The sequence below is a fragment of the Tenrec ecaudatus genome, chromosome 6 (assembly GCF_050624435.1).
Source record: "Tenrec ecaudatus isolate mTenEca1 chromosome 6, mTenEca1.hap1, whole genome shotgun sequence".
Classification (NCBI taxonomy): domain Eukaryota; kingdom Metazoa; phylum Chordata; class Mammalia; order Afrosoricida; family Tenrecidae; genus Tenrec; species Tenrec ecaudatus.
Genome location: NC_134535.1, coordinates 90178540 through 90193725, shown reverse-complemented (window position 1 = coordinate 90193725; position 15186 = coordinate 90178540). Strand labels below are relative to the sequence as shown.

The window sequence follows — 15186 nt, the reverse complement described above, 5'->3', positions numbered from 1 at the left end:
CTCAACCTTCCCAATGCCACGACCCTTTCATACAGTTTCTCATGTTGTGGTGACCCCCCAACCATAAAATTATTTCATTGCTACCTCATTACTCTAATTTTGCTACTGTAATGAATCTGGTGACCCCTATGAAAGGGTCGTTCGACACCCCCCCCCAAGGGGCCACGACCCACAGGTTGAGAACCACTACGCTGCCCTAGCCCCTATTAAAAGTAACCAAGGGAAAAGGTTCAGTCTACACATTAAAGCCTCTCCATTTACAGGTATTGAAAGCTTGACCTGTAGAAAACCTTCCAGCTTCACAACAACGTGTGACGGACTACTATTATGCCCATTGTTAACCTATAGCCCAATCCCACTGCCACTGAGTCGATTCTGACTCACAGCAACTCTTTGCGACAGAGCAAAGCTGTCCCACGGGATTTCCAAGGTGATAATTCGGTATGGAAACAGCGGCTTTCTCCAGAGTGGCTGGTGACCTCCCACCAGCCACCTCCTGGCTAGTAGTCCGGGGCTTGAGTCCCTGTCCCCCAGGTCCTCTTTCTCCCCATTTGGAGGCCCAGCGGGGTGATGTAACTTCCCCGAGGCCCACATAGAGTAAGCGTTAGGAAAATGATTCAAACTGTGGACATGCACTTGATCAACACTGATCATCCGAAGGAATCATGTTAAGCTAGTTGGTACTGTTTCTCAGCAGAATTAGCATGCATATGATAAGCGTCATGATAAAAAGAGAATTCTTCTCCCTCTTGCTCCTCGTCGCCCTCCTCCCCAATAGCTCTTCGAATGCTGCTTCCACAGATGAAAGAAGCTGGGAGATATGAGAGCACACTTTTATGCAACACTACATTCAAGCGTACAGCTGTAACAACTGCGATTTAAAAGCACACTGAAAAAGAAGTGATCTGTCAGTGATTCAAATTATAAGACTATTAAGCTCCAAGGCCAGGCAATTTCCTAAGGAAATAGAATGTCGTATATTTGTGGAAATGTATTCACAAATTAAGAAGTATGGTTGACTCCAGCATGAGGAAGGTAGTTCATGGAGGGTCTAGTAATTAATCAATTTGCTTTTGGAATTGTGACTTCTGTGTGCTCTCCGCAACCTGGAAGGCAGCAGCTGCCTCTGCTTTTCAGCAAATCTCAATGGCTGGTTTGTGCTTTTGCATAATGTCGCCAAATCACTCACTCTGTTTTAAACCAATCTTGCATATATCATCTCTTGCTTTTGTTTACTTATCCTTAATGTGCTCATTTAACCACATCAAATGAAAACACAAGAAACTCCAGCAGCTACACTTACCTGTGATCTAAGTGGTGAATGGATAGAATAACTCCTGAATTTAAATGGCTCTGTTTGAGGGTCACCAAAACGGTAAATTCATGTTTATTTCTCAGCTTCTGAAAAAACTGTTCAGCTGTAGCAGAAGATGCCTTAATACTTCTGGGAGTATCTAAAAAAGAAATAAACAGAGACTAAGAATTGACTAGATTTTGGTTTCCAAGAGAATCTTTTACATACAGCATCTTTCCAAAGGCATTTTCAAGTAATAAGTAATAAATACTAAGTTTCAAACTCTACTAAAAATTATCTCATCAAGACCTTATGCTATATATAATTCTGATAGATTAAAATCACATGAATTACTGGGTGTGTTGTATTTCAAAAGTCTTTTTCAAAAGTGTCACATTCAAATCAGAGGTAAAGAATCTTTTCTGAACAACTGTACCCCCAGGTTCCCTCTCTTCCATTTCAAGGCACTGAAAGTTTACGTAACTTCCTCAAGGCCCACATGGTAGAAAAGTGATTCAAAATGTGAACACGAAAGAACATTCTATATCTGAATAGGCCATTCTTTCATGAAGAAATCATTTTAACTATTTGATATTGCTTATTAGCAAGATATGTCTATGTCAAGAGTCACCATTTAATTTCCTTGCCTTCCTCCCACCCGATGCCCTACTTCCCATCAGCTTTTTGAATCCTCCTTCGATGTATGAGAGGTTTCTCCATGCACGTGCCTTATATCCTAGGTATAGGACTGTGTCAACAATGAACAAAAAGATTTACTTTTTACATGGGGCCTGAAAGGCCACATCTGAGCAATTAGGTTTTTCTGACAACTCATGACAGAAAATTAAATTTAAATCTAGGTGCCAACTTACACACTGGTGTCTTTAGCCAGAAGGCTTCCTACAAATAGAATTTTTTCAAAGATCATTGAAATTAGTCACTCTCAGCCTTCTGTGCCGTGAATGAAGCATTAAAGCCAAATGATCTCATTGTATTTGTTGGAAGAAATACAACGCAGCTTAATTTTATCTCCCATCTCCTCCTCAGCTGTCGAGGAGGAAGCTTCACCCTCTAGTTCCACACGAGTTAGTCTCACATGTCAAACCAGACCCAGGCGATAGAGAAAAAATCAACAGTGATGGAAATAAGCCTCGATTTAGAGGACAAGAATAGCTTATTGTTCAAGCCATCTGGTAATGGAGCCTAAAGGCTCCTATCCATAGTGTGTGCAAAGGGTTGATCGGCTCCATAATTTTGGTGCGTGTGATCCAATCAGACTCTTCTTTCCTAAAGGACGTGTCACAATCTACCCCGCGGCAGTGGGTTGAGGGCTGTGTTTCATCGGTGTTTGCTGACTTGGAGTTTTGGTAGAGGAACTCCTTATAGTTTGAGGACAACTGTCTCTTGCGTTGCAGAGTATTTAGCTCTCCTACGTCCCTGTCCAAGGAATGCCAAGGGCACCCATGCCCAGGGAGCGTGACAACTACGAGTGATCCCACGCAGTTACAAACATTCCTGCAGAAGCGTCAGAGCAGAATCTTGGTTGAGGAGCACAACCTTGGTGAAACAGATCATACAATTAATACTTTTCTAGGACCAAAATTATCTGAAAGAAAAATATGTAATCACCTAGTCTATAACTGTCACTAAGAATACACAGAAAATATGACAGGGTGCCCTGGAGACACTAATAAATTATTAGATGGAATAAACAACTCCAATGGTAAGCAAGCAATGTTGCCATGGAGACAGGTAGAGGGTACTAGGGAATCGGGGGAGAAGTGGCCAGCATCACACAGCAGCTGTGAGTTGACATCGACTCCATAGCTGTGGGTTTGGTTGGGTTTGGGTCCCTGTCAGAGAGCATTATCAACTTCTTGTGAAACTAATTTAGTTGCCTGCAGAGAGCACTTGGATTTCTAATGATAGTGACATTATTCTAATTGGACTTTAGAGTTCAACTTTTCAAGATACCCAGCATTCTTCATAGGCCACAGCAGAAGGGCCTGACTTGGAAACCCCTCTAGATGAACCGGACTCTAAACCTGCCTGCTGCAGATTAAAAGAACTGAAATGCTGCTTTGGACTTTCCATTGAAATGCCTTACAGTGAGAAGAAGCAGACGGCTGCTTTCCCAATGGCATGGTACCGAAATCATTGGACTTTGGTTGAAATCAACAGCTTTCAAGGCTGTCCAATAATTGACAACCTGAGAGAAACATTTGATATTTTCATTGTTTCTTTACTTTTTGAGACATGTCTTAGTTCTGAAGGCATACTTTTGCTTTTGGGAATGAGAGTTATAAAAATGTTTGCCACAAATAAATGTTTGCCTTGTGTTTAATGTACTTGGTTTTATTAGTGTTCAGTCACAATTTTTTAATTTGTATAAGTGAACAATCCATTTATTTTTATCTAATAAGTATTGCTACATATGTATAACTTTCTTTTCTTACTGGTATTTTACTGGCTAAATTAATGACACTATTAGAAATCCAAGTGTCCTCTGCAGTTTACTTACCAGGTATATCAGTTCTCAAGAAGTTGATAATGCTGCCTCTCTAGTGAACCAGGGATATATATGTAAAGTCTAGATATATAAATGGATTTTGAGATTATACCTAATCACTAGCCCTACTTTAAGAACATTAATTTTTATGATTTTATGATTAGTTTTTATGCTTATGATTCTTCACCAAAGTATGGTCTAGAAGGCAGACAATGCTGAGCTATCAGACAGAATAGTGCCTGTACTCTTCAGGCTTGACTTAAAATAAGCAACCATCTAAGTGAGGTTTCAAATAAGTTCACACAGAAGCATACTAGCTTGTGTTATCCACGGATTGCAAATAAGAGACTAGAGGAAAGGGATGTGACTGAAGCGCAGATTCTGAGCACCAGTCTGCAGAGGCTGCGATGAGAATGACAATCTAAAATCCATTTGCAGAGCCACTATGTGGATTCAGTTGCCCCGAACTTCCTTGGACCATCGACTAGATATATGAATCATTTTGTCCTCAGGGTGCATCAGAACATAGATGATGCAGGTATTATTTTAAATTATGATAGATACAGCTAAAAATTTAACTGTTTACCATTTGCTTTTCCTTTTAAGTTGTTCGAGGGTGTATTATTTTCTGCTTTTTTCGCTGGTATTTCTCACTGCTCAAAACATGCCTGAAACAATGGATTCAAACATAACAACTGTGAGGCCAGCACCTGCCAGGGAGTGGTTCACTAAGTTGTGCATAGGTTTACTATAAATCAGAACTGACTCAACAGGGCCCAACAACAACGCGAACCCTTCTCCCAAAGGACGCTGTGCTCTTTGCCTTACACCATGTCGAAATGGCAGCTTTGGCACCATTGGACGCTCATATTTCTTTGAAATGTTCTTTACGTTTAGGGGGACAAATGCAAGTCTTAAAGGCAAAATCACACAGACAAATCTGTAAGGCAGATAGGGTAAAGTTTCCCAACAAACTCTCATAAAAAAGCTCTTGAATCCCAAAGAATGAAGAGGTGCATTGTCATAGCGAGAGAGAAAAAATCCTCAGTGCAAATTTCAAGGCCTTTTCTCATGTATGAAATCTTAAATTTTGTTCAAATTTTTCACAATGAGCCCATGTGATCCTCCTGTGTCTTTCTTTTCTTTTTTTGTAATCATTTTATTGGGGGCTCATACAGTTCTTATCACAATCCATACATACACACACTGTGTCAAGCACATTTGTACATATGTTGCCATCATCATTTTCAAAACATTTTCTTTCTATTTGAGCCCCTCGTATCAGTTCATTTCCTTCCCTTCCCTACCCACCCTCACTCATGAACCCTTGATAATCTTTTTTTCATGTCTTACACTGACCGCTGTCTTCTTTTACCCATTGTTCTGTTGTCCATCCCTCTGGGAAGGGGTTATATGTAGATCACTTTTCAGTTCCCCCTTTCTTCCCTCATCTTCCCCTTACCCTCTTGGTATCGCTACTGTCATTACTGGTTCTGAGGGGGTTATCTGTCCTGGATTCCCTGTGTTGTGAGCTCTTATCTGTACCAGTGTACATGCTCTGGTCTAGCCAGATTTGTATGGTAGAATTGGGCTATGATAGTGAGGGGGTGGGGAGGAAGCATTAAAGAACAAGAGAAAAGTTGTATGTTTCATCAATGCTATACACACACTGACTAGCACATCTCTTCTTTGTGACACTTTATAATGGGATGCCCAATTGTCGACAGATGGGTTTGGGTCTCCACTCCGAACTCCTCCTTATTCACAATGATATGATTTTTTCTTCTGTGTCTTTTATGCCTAATAACTAAACCATTGACACCTCATGATCACACAGGCTGGTGCTTCTTCCATGTGGGCTTTGTTGCTTCTCAGTTAGATAGCCCCTTGTTTATCTTCAAGCCTTTAAGACCCCAGATGTTATATCTTTTGATAGCTAGACACCATCAGCTTTCTTCACCACATTTTGCTTATACACCCGCTGTGTCTTCAGTGATTGTGTCTGGAAGGTGAGTATCACAGAATGCTGGGTTATGAGAACAAAGTGTTCATTGAGGGAGTACTTGAGTAGAGGCCCAATGTCTCTCGACTACTTTAATACTTAATATATACATATATATATAGATCTATTTCCCTATCGCTATATATAAATATATTTACATACGCACATGACTGTATTTAGACCTCTATAAATGTCCTTTGATTCCTACTCCTTTCCTCTATTTCCTTTTATTTTCCTCTTGTCCCACTATCATGTCCGGCTTTCATTCTGGTTTCAGTAATTCCTCTTTGCTTTTTTGTTTTGTTTTGTTTCCTCTTTGCTACATTGCCCGTAATCAAGCCCCACCAGGCATTCTATGGCCTCTTCACCATTGATTTTAGATCACTTGTTGTTCCCTTATCCATGGGTTTGTTGACAACCCCTTTATATCTAACAACATCGCCCGTTTTGAATCACAAAACACAGTCACCATTACCCTTTGAACTCTCCTCTCTACTTAGAACTTAATTGGACTTGCAGATCCCCTTGGATGCTACTATTTTAACTGATCGGTTATTTGAAGGTGCCCTAATGAGATGAAGACTAACATACCAGTGAGAGGCCTTGTCTGCAGTCATCCACAGCTCACAGAGGTCTGCTGTTAACATATTTTGCTTGGAATAAATCCACGAGTGTATGCAGTGGGACTCTTTTAGCAATGTCACTGAATTACTCTGATAGACAATGAAGTCAGGCTAGAGGTTCAAAGTTTCAAGAAACAGAACACTCTTGTTGCCAAAAAGAAACTTCCTAATTTCCACTGGAATTTTTTTATTTACAATATAGACAATAATCTGAAATTTCTGCTGTGACTGACCAAATAGTTTGCCCACAAGCACCATTATGGGTAAGAGAGGGTTCAGAGTGAATTCTATACAAATCTTCCAAGCTCCAAAATATTGCCCTTCCTGAAGAAGGGATACAAAATATAATCTAGGGCAATGATTTAATCTAGGGTCCTAATAGAGATGAAAGTTGAGCATTTACAAACTCCATTATTCCATTTTAATGTAACATGTTAAAAACAAATTTAAATGAAATTATAACCATTTACTATGCTGCTCTACATTTTGAACAGAAAGATCTTGAGCAGTAGCCTCTGGCTTGCTGAGCAAGATGATAGATGGTAATATGCATGAGAAAGAGAGCCAAAGTATTGCACTGAGTATAAAACAGCGACCATACCCACACGGAGATGCAGAGTGGTGGCGTGTAGGGCTTGAGCTCTGAGCATCAGAGAAAGGGAAATTCTAAATGTGTGGTAGCTGCCTAAGAAAGATCCATTTTAGAGAACGGATAATCCTTCATCGCTTCTGAAGTCAGATTTGAGGGTAAGGGGTGGGAGAATTTGGAGGTTTTATAAATGTGAGTTTTAGGTTTTTTCATTTATTTTATTGTACTGTTTTCAGATAAAATGGAAGCATGTGAACATTGGCCTTAGGAGGAAAGGAAGAGCCTAAATAAATGGATGTGAATTAGTAAAAGCAATCCCATAAGAGATATTTTTATTTTAAAAAGTGCATCCAGAATGCCCTTTTAAGTGAGAATAGCAAGACTTTATTTCACAAACTTTAGACATGTTTATTATTAGGAAATAGTCCCTAGAAAAGGGCCTACTTGGAGTACTGAGTTACGTGTTGGGCTGCTAACCACGATGTTAGCAGTTCAAAACCACCATCTGCCTGAGGGAGTCTTGATCATCCACAGGACAGCTCTGCCCGGTAGAACTGTGCCCAGAAAAGGTCATTGTGCTTGCTCAAGGCGAGAGTCAGTGTAAGGGGAGAAAGTCCACAGATGGGGTGGCACCATGGCTGTGACAATGGTCTCAAACCAACTGATGATTATGAAGATGGTGTAGCATCAGACAGTGTCTTATTCTGTTGTGTATAGGTTTTCTCCGAGTCAGAACAGCATCTAACAAGGACAACATAAATTTAAGACACCATCGTTGAGAACATGATGAAGGAAAGTATAGGTTAATGGAAGTAACTGAAAAAAAAACCTAATTAATTAGTTTTCCATTTTGAGAAATGTAGCCAGTGGCCATGTAATAGATCACTTAGAGGGAAAAAATGAAAATATAAATACTTAAGGAGCTTTAGCAACTAATGAGAGCACTGGTATTCATTCTATCTTCCACATGAGTCAGACTGGTTTTTTTCTTTTTTTTTTTTTGTCGTTAATGAAATACAGATCTGTGGGTGCTCGTACTGCTTGTTAGGAATACCGATAGACAAGGGGCCAAGTGAGAAACTTGGATACTTGCATTGAAATGCTTAAGGAAATGCTTAAGCCTTAAGGGCTCCCCAGAACAGAATCACCTGCTGCTTCACCTGAGTAATAAGTGGGCTCACATGGGGCCCCCATCCTTTGACGCTAACAGGGTCACAGTTCAAGATAAGACCACTTATCTGACCAGTGTCTCCCAGCCCACTACCATCCTGGTTTGTCCCTCTATGTGGTCAGGGGCAGAAGGGTGAGGCGTTCTACGCCCATAGAAGCTACAGGCTGAGAAACCCACAGGGGCAGTTCTACCCTATCCTACAGGGCCACTCTGGGTCAGAATCGACTCGCTGGCAGGGAGCGAAAGTCAGATATGGGTGAGATGACGTTTAAGAGGAAGAATCACCAGCTGTGGGCAGAGCCAATAGCCGAATCATTCAGGTCAGGTTCAAGTGATATGAAAAACAATCCTTTTTTCCATCCTGATGAAAGCAGTTCTTTGCACAGAGGTTTAAGGAGGGGGCTTGCATGACTTTCTATGTGTAATGGGTGAGAAGTGGTGTGGGAACTCACTGGGAAGGAGAAAACCTAGCCAAAGCACCCAAGATCTCAAAATGGTCTCCTCATCTGGCCCCCTCAGGCCAGAGGCCCAGGAACAAACGAAGGTTCTAAGTTTCCTAGCAGTGACAATGTGAATACCTTCAGGCACTGTAAGTGCTGGCGGCATGAAAGGTTTCCGTTCTCTGTCAAGACAGAATACTGCTCCCACCCTCACTCCACCCTAATAACATTAAAGTCTCATGTTCATCAAGCAAACATGTTTTTGTCACATAGCAGATTTGGGATAGGGTTGTCCCTCTTCATGCCTGAAGACCCCCTAAAGGAGGTTGGGAAAGAATCAGGCGAGCATTAAACACCTATAAGGACCCTGTAATTGGGCATGCTCCAAATCAGCACTCCCCTCACCTCCACCAGAGCCAGGTGGACGGTACACCTAGGCGGTCCAAACTAGGTCCGGGTAGGCTTAATTCAGCCAATAGGGCGACCAATATTTCCTCTATGCCTCCCCAGCCAAAGGCTTTAAATACCTTGACTGTGGGACACTGGGTTTTTTTTTGCTCTTCAGCTCCTCTGCCTTCTGCCTTTGCCTCGGCAGTGCTGTGGTCTCTCGGGCCTCAGGCCACCACGTGTGGGTGAGCCGTCCCACGAGGTCGCCTGTGGTCAGGGGTGAGCCCCAGTGAGGCTTACACACGACTTGGCACCCTTCCCGAAATAGCATATACTTTTGAGACAGTAAAACCTGAGACTTCCATCCTTTATACAAACCCACTTGGATCATAAACCAGGATTCGGCATGAATTCTTTCCACATGAAGCCAAGAACCAAGGTACTTTCCACCTGAGAAATGTAACATTTTCAGAAATTTATTATGCCTAACTGGATGGGACCCTGAACTACAGGGTGGCATCAGACTAAATTAAGATGAGGGAGAATTATTCAAGAGATATTTAAAACGTAGAATCTAAATAAGAGACCAGCCCAGAAGCGAGAGAAAGATGAAATGAAATACAAAGAGGAGATTTCAGTTTTAGATCTGAGGCTTTGAGGGGCTGCTGAACATGTATGAGGCAGCAGAATGCTGGCCTGACCATCTGACCTCGTGCCACAGTTCAGGGTTAGCGACCTAAATTAAGGAGTCATCCGAAAGTGGTTCCTAAACTCACAGGGATGTCAGAGGGCATCACAGGCATAAGGAAGACGTGAAAAAAAACCAACCCTAGAAACTAACTAGAGAGCAGAACTTAGGTAAACTGCACATATGATACCTTGCAACTTCACCCTTCAAAAATGGATCGTTTTCTATTTGAATCCACATTTCATCTTGTTCCCCACAAGGCCCTCTTGCTTGGGACCACAATCAGTGCGCATGGAAGTAATAATCAAGACTTCCAACAGCATATTTCATTGGGCCATCCTGTCGCACAAGACTTCTTTAAGTTGTTGAAGAGTCTGGACGTCACTGAAAGGACTATGGTATGCCTGACCTAAGATACGCACGGTATTTTCAATTGTCTCATACGCATGTGAAAGTCGGATACTGGTAAGAAAGGCCACAGAGGAATCGATGGCATTTGAATTACGGTGTTAACGAAGAATGTGAAAGTACCATGGACTGTCAGAAGAACAAACAGTCTGTTTGGGAGGAAGCACAGCCAGGCTATTTCCTTAGAATCAAGGGAGGTGAGACTTCACCTTGGGCATGTTACCACGGGGAGACCAGTCTGTGGAAAGGGCGACATGTTTAGTAAAGTAGAAGGCCAGCAACAACGAGGAAAATCCTCAAAAAGATAGAATGACACAGTGGTGGCAACAGTACAATTAACGAGGACAGTGCAGGGCCAGGCAGTGTTTGCTCTACTCTAACTCGGGCCACTATGAGTCAGAAAAGACACGGGGCACCTACTAACAGCAACAATATTGTTTTCACTAAATTGCACTACCTCCTGGACATGGTCTACTGTCTCCGTGGATAACTGTCATTTCACAGACATGTAAATAAGACATCATCACAGAAGCTGGATGGTTGAGGAGGGGGGGATTACATAAGAAAAGATTTTCAATTCCTTAAGTGAGGAGCATAGTAGTGATTTTAAGAAAGGTCAATCTCTTCATTTGCATTTCAGTTTCCCAATTTATAAAATTAGCATTTCTGTCTCCCATTTTCATTTCAGAGATGATATAATATTCACAGAAACCTCTGGGTTTACAATTATTACTATAAAATACAATTCTGGTACTAATCAGAAATCCTAGTCAACAAACATATGAGAATCCATCTCCCTTCATTTTGTTAACAGTTAAATTTTAAGGATTACAATGGTAAATCAGATATGCAAGGCTTCTGGTTAGGAGCCAAGCAGCAAAATAGAGTGGAGGTTACGAGAGCCAACTCTGAACTCAACGGAACAGGTCTCAATTCCAGCTTTACACGTGATTGTACTGGATTGTGGACTAAATGCCAAGTGTGGGCTTCAGAATGAATGCGCTTCTTATCATGAGTCTCAGCCAGCGATGGGACAGTGGCACTCGCTGAAATCACCAAGACTTCCTCCTACCTGGTGGACATCGCCTGTGCTTACTTTCTCATGGTAAGTATCAAACCAGGGATCTAAATATCAGCTTCAAAGGATGCAAATTTTGACAATCAAATTCCTCTTAGGATATAATTGGCACTCTGTATGCAAACAACTATAAATGATTATTCTTGTATGGGGGAAAAATCAATGTAAAGTGACTCACTTTTAAATGCAGAATAAACAAATAAAAGTGATTTGAATCACTTCTTCAGAGAAAAGCAGACTGAGAAAAGGGGTCTCTAAGCTACTACTAAGCCTTATAGAAAAGGGTATTATTAACACACACTGCTCCACTGGATCTTTTTAATTGGAGAACTGCTGAAGTTTAAAACTAAAATTTGTTACAATGTTTTTCATTTTTATTGTGCATAGGACCTAAAGATTGCAGCAGGAGAACAACTAGTGGTGTTTTCAAGCAACTATTAATACAACTGAAGCAGCACCAGGGGTGAGGGGTCAGGGGGTGAGGGGCGATAGTGGGAGGGTAGAGTGTGAGTGGGTTGGAAAGGGGGAATCGATTACAAGGATCTACATGTGACCTCCTCCCTGGGGGACGGACAACAGAGAAGGGGGTAAGGGAGACATCGGACAGGGAAAGATATGACAAAATAATAATCTATAAATTATCAAGGGCTCGTGAGAGAGGGAGGGAGAGAGGGAAGGGAAAAAAAAGAGGACCTGATGCAAAGGGCTTAAGTGGAGAGCAAATGCTTTGAGAGTGATTAGGGCAAAGAATGTACAGATGTGCTTTATACAATTGATGTATGTATATGTATGGACTGTGATGAGTTGTATGAACCCCTAATAAAATGTTTTAAAAAAATAAATAAAGAATGCCATAATAAAGAAAAAAAACTGAAGCCGCTCAGGAGCAATTACATCAAAATATTCATTTTTAGTTATTGGACTACCACAATGAAGTGATGTATTCATATGTGGATATATTAACAATTTCTAGGGAGTTAAACAGGTATTATGTTTTCCCTGTATACATATATAGAGAGAGAAGTAACATTTCTGAAACAGATTGTAGCTTAATGCAATTGTGTATGTGGTAGTGAATGTGGTGTTTACTTATAAACGCGGTCAATTTAGAGATCCTTCAAATATATTTCATGAGTTAGCAGTGACAGTAATGAGAAAAGATTTGCCCATCTTCCAATGGCAACGAAAGTTCTCTAGCCCATGAAAATCCTCCAGCCATGACAGTTGTACCGATGACAGTTCTCTAGCCCATCGACAGAGCATAGAAACCAGAATTGACATTCCCCTGTATAACCAGACTCATAAATATACCAATGTGCAAATTCTAGTATGAAACTGTCTAAACTCAGACAGAGACTAGTTGACTTAAAATGTTCCAAAATTCACCAAATTACCTTTTTTTCCCCCATCTCAGTCTAGGAAATCATATCGCTTCCCAAGTTCAGGAAAGAAAAACACTTAGAACTTAGAAGTATTCCTATCGTTACCGCACATTGCTATTACTCTGCCTTCAATACACTCATGCCAAGGCAAAAAAATAGTAACAATTATTATTCAAGGAAAGTAATAGTAACAATTTTAAAAGCCGTTAAAATTTGATTAGCAATATAACAGTTTTGCAAAATCTGAACCGTGAACAATCCCCCAGCGCCTCCCAGCAACTTCAAATAAATTATTAGCTTTATCATAATAGAAGTTACAGATACAGAAACAAAGGCACAGAGTAAACAAGACACTTATAATAACCACCATATGGTTCAAAACCATCATCTTTTCTATGAACTTATTAAGAATATCAAAAGCAAAAATGGCAGGCTATAGAATAGACGCCTGGTGGAACCAGGATCCTAACTCAGGTCATCGTGGTTATTTATTACTGCATGACACTGTCCTGTCTACACAGCAGTAATGTTTACTCTGGGAGCAGATAAAACTTCATGGTAAGCCCATTTTTTTAATATATAAAAGTATGTTTTAATGGTAAATACCTCAAGTTGTTGCATCAATTTGGGCTTCTCAAATCTATAAAACCATGCAAATCATATAAGCCTTCAGATGTGGTTGATGTTACCAGGTATGACGGAGTTGGTTCCCACTCACTGTGGCCCCATGTTCACCAGATGAAACGCTGTCCACTCCCGGACCACCGTCACAGTCACTGCCCGTTGCTGCAGCAACTGTATCAGTCTAGTCCTTCGAGGTTCTTTTGCTGACTCTACCAAGTATGAGGGACCTCTCTAGAGACTAGTCTCTTCTGACAAAATTGCTAAAGTACTTAAGATGAAGTCTTGTCAACCACTCTTCTAAGGAACGTTTTGAATGTACTTCTACGACAAATTTGGTTGCTTTTCTCGAAGTCAATGATCTATTTGATATTCTTCACCTACATCGTAATTCAAATACACCAGTTTTTCTACGCTCTTCCCTATATTGATTGTCCAGCTTTCAAATGCATAGGAACCCCTGAAAATATGAAGACTTGGGTCAGGTGCGCCGTAGTTTTCAAAGTGAAATCATTGCTTTTTAATACTTTATTGGTGTTACTTAATACATTGAATATTTTTGTTTACTGAGTGTTGAGGCAGAATCCAAGCAGAAAGGCCTTTGTTCTTCATCTTTAAATGCTCTTCACCTGCAATAACCAAGCTCGTGTCTCCTGCATATTGCAGGTTGTTAATGAGCCTTCCTCCAATCTCCACTTCCTGTTCTTTGCCAGATAGTCTATGCAGTCGTTAAGGTTGTGTGCCCACCTGGCTACGCTAAGATTCTCAGTCGTCTGCCAGATAAGAGACACTAATTCCCAATCATCACATCTAATATATGGTCATCAATTCCATGATGAGATCTGCAATGAGTAACCCAGCCCATCAATAGACAAGAAGTTTCCTCAGGCGGGAGGCCTGCTTCCAAAATATGTGAATGCTCTCATGAAAAGTCTTGCTTGCTTTCCACTGGGCTGGATCCTGCATCTGGCTTGTCATCTGACTTCAAAGTCTCTGGATGTGAGCCCGCAACCTACCATATCACCTACTTGAGGTTGCAAATCGGTAGCAGCCTTCCATCTTACCTGCTGACCTTGGATTTATTCACATAACAATCAGAATTCTGCTACCTCACCCGCCTGAGTTGAGTTCATCAGCCTCCGCAGTTACATGAGTCAAAGGAAGGAGCCAGCTTGATACCAGCCTCTGGTACTGTGAGAACCATTTTCTGCAGATAAGTCTTTTGATTTACTTATCATCTATCTATCTATCTATCTATCATCTATCTACTTATCTATCCTCTATCCATCTACACACACACACACATGTAAGCTTCACTGATTTTGCTTCTCTAGAGAATCCACTTTAAGCAGTCTGTCATATCAGATCTTCTACTCAGACTCACATTTAATAAGCACACCGAAAGGATGCAAACCCAACTGACACCTTTTGAAAACATGAGTTTTTCCTGGTCCTGTTTAAACGATTGATTTTTGACCTGTGTGCAAGATCTGCCTGAGCATAATTACGTGCTCAGGAATTCCCATTCTTCAAAATGGCACCCATAATTTTTTTATGATTCACACAATCAAATGTCTTTTCTTAGTCAATAAAACATAAGTAGGCATCTTCCTGGTATCCTCTTATTTTAGTCAAGAAACTATCCTTTGTGCCATGTCCTCTTCTGAATCAGGCTTGAATTTTTAGTAGTTTCCTGTCAAGGTGCTACAGCAACCATTTTAGATGTATCTTCAACAAAATTTTACTTCCATAAAATCCTTCAGCTAGATACTCTAATCTAAAATGCACTGAATTTGAAAACAACATGCTTTTAGAAAACAGTTTGAAAACAATTCTTCTTTAAAAGGTTTTGCAAAATGTATAATTAATCCACAACTTTTCCATGGTCTGACCCATCTAGTGATGTTACATGCTCACATTGTAGCTATCTATTTTCCCTTTAGATAATGAGGTTAAAAGAGTAGGAAAACATTCCCTTCCAAAGCAGACTTCCC

At 40.7% G+C, this 15186-nt stretch overlaps 1 protein-coding gene across 1 annotated transcript in view; it reads right to left on the bottom strand.

The window, feature by feature from the left end:
- Positions 1-15186, bottom strand: part of NELL2 (neural EGFL like 2) — a 449535-nt gene that overhangs the window by 380197 nt on the left and 54152 nt on the right. The window contains exon 4 of the mRNA XM_075553021.1: positions 1304-1454. Coding sequence (XP_075409136.1) covers positions 1304-1454 — 151 coding nt within the window. The remainder of the gene's footprint in view (positions 1-1303; positions 1455-15186) is intronic.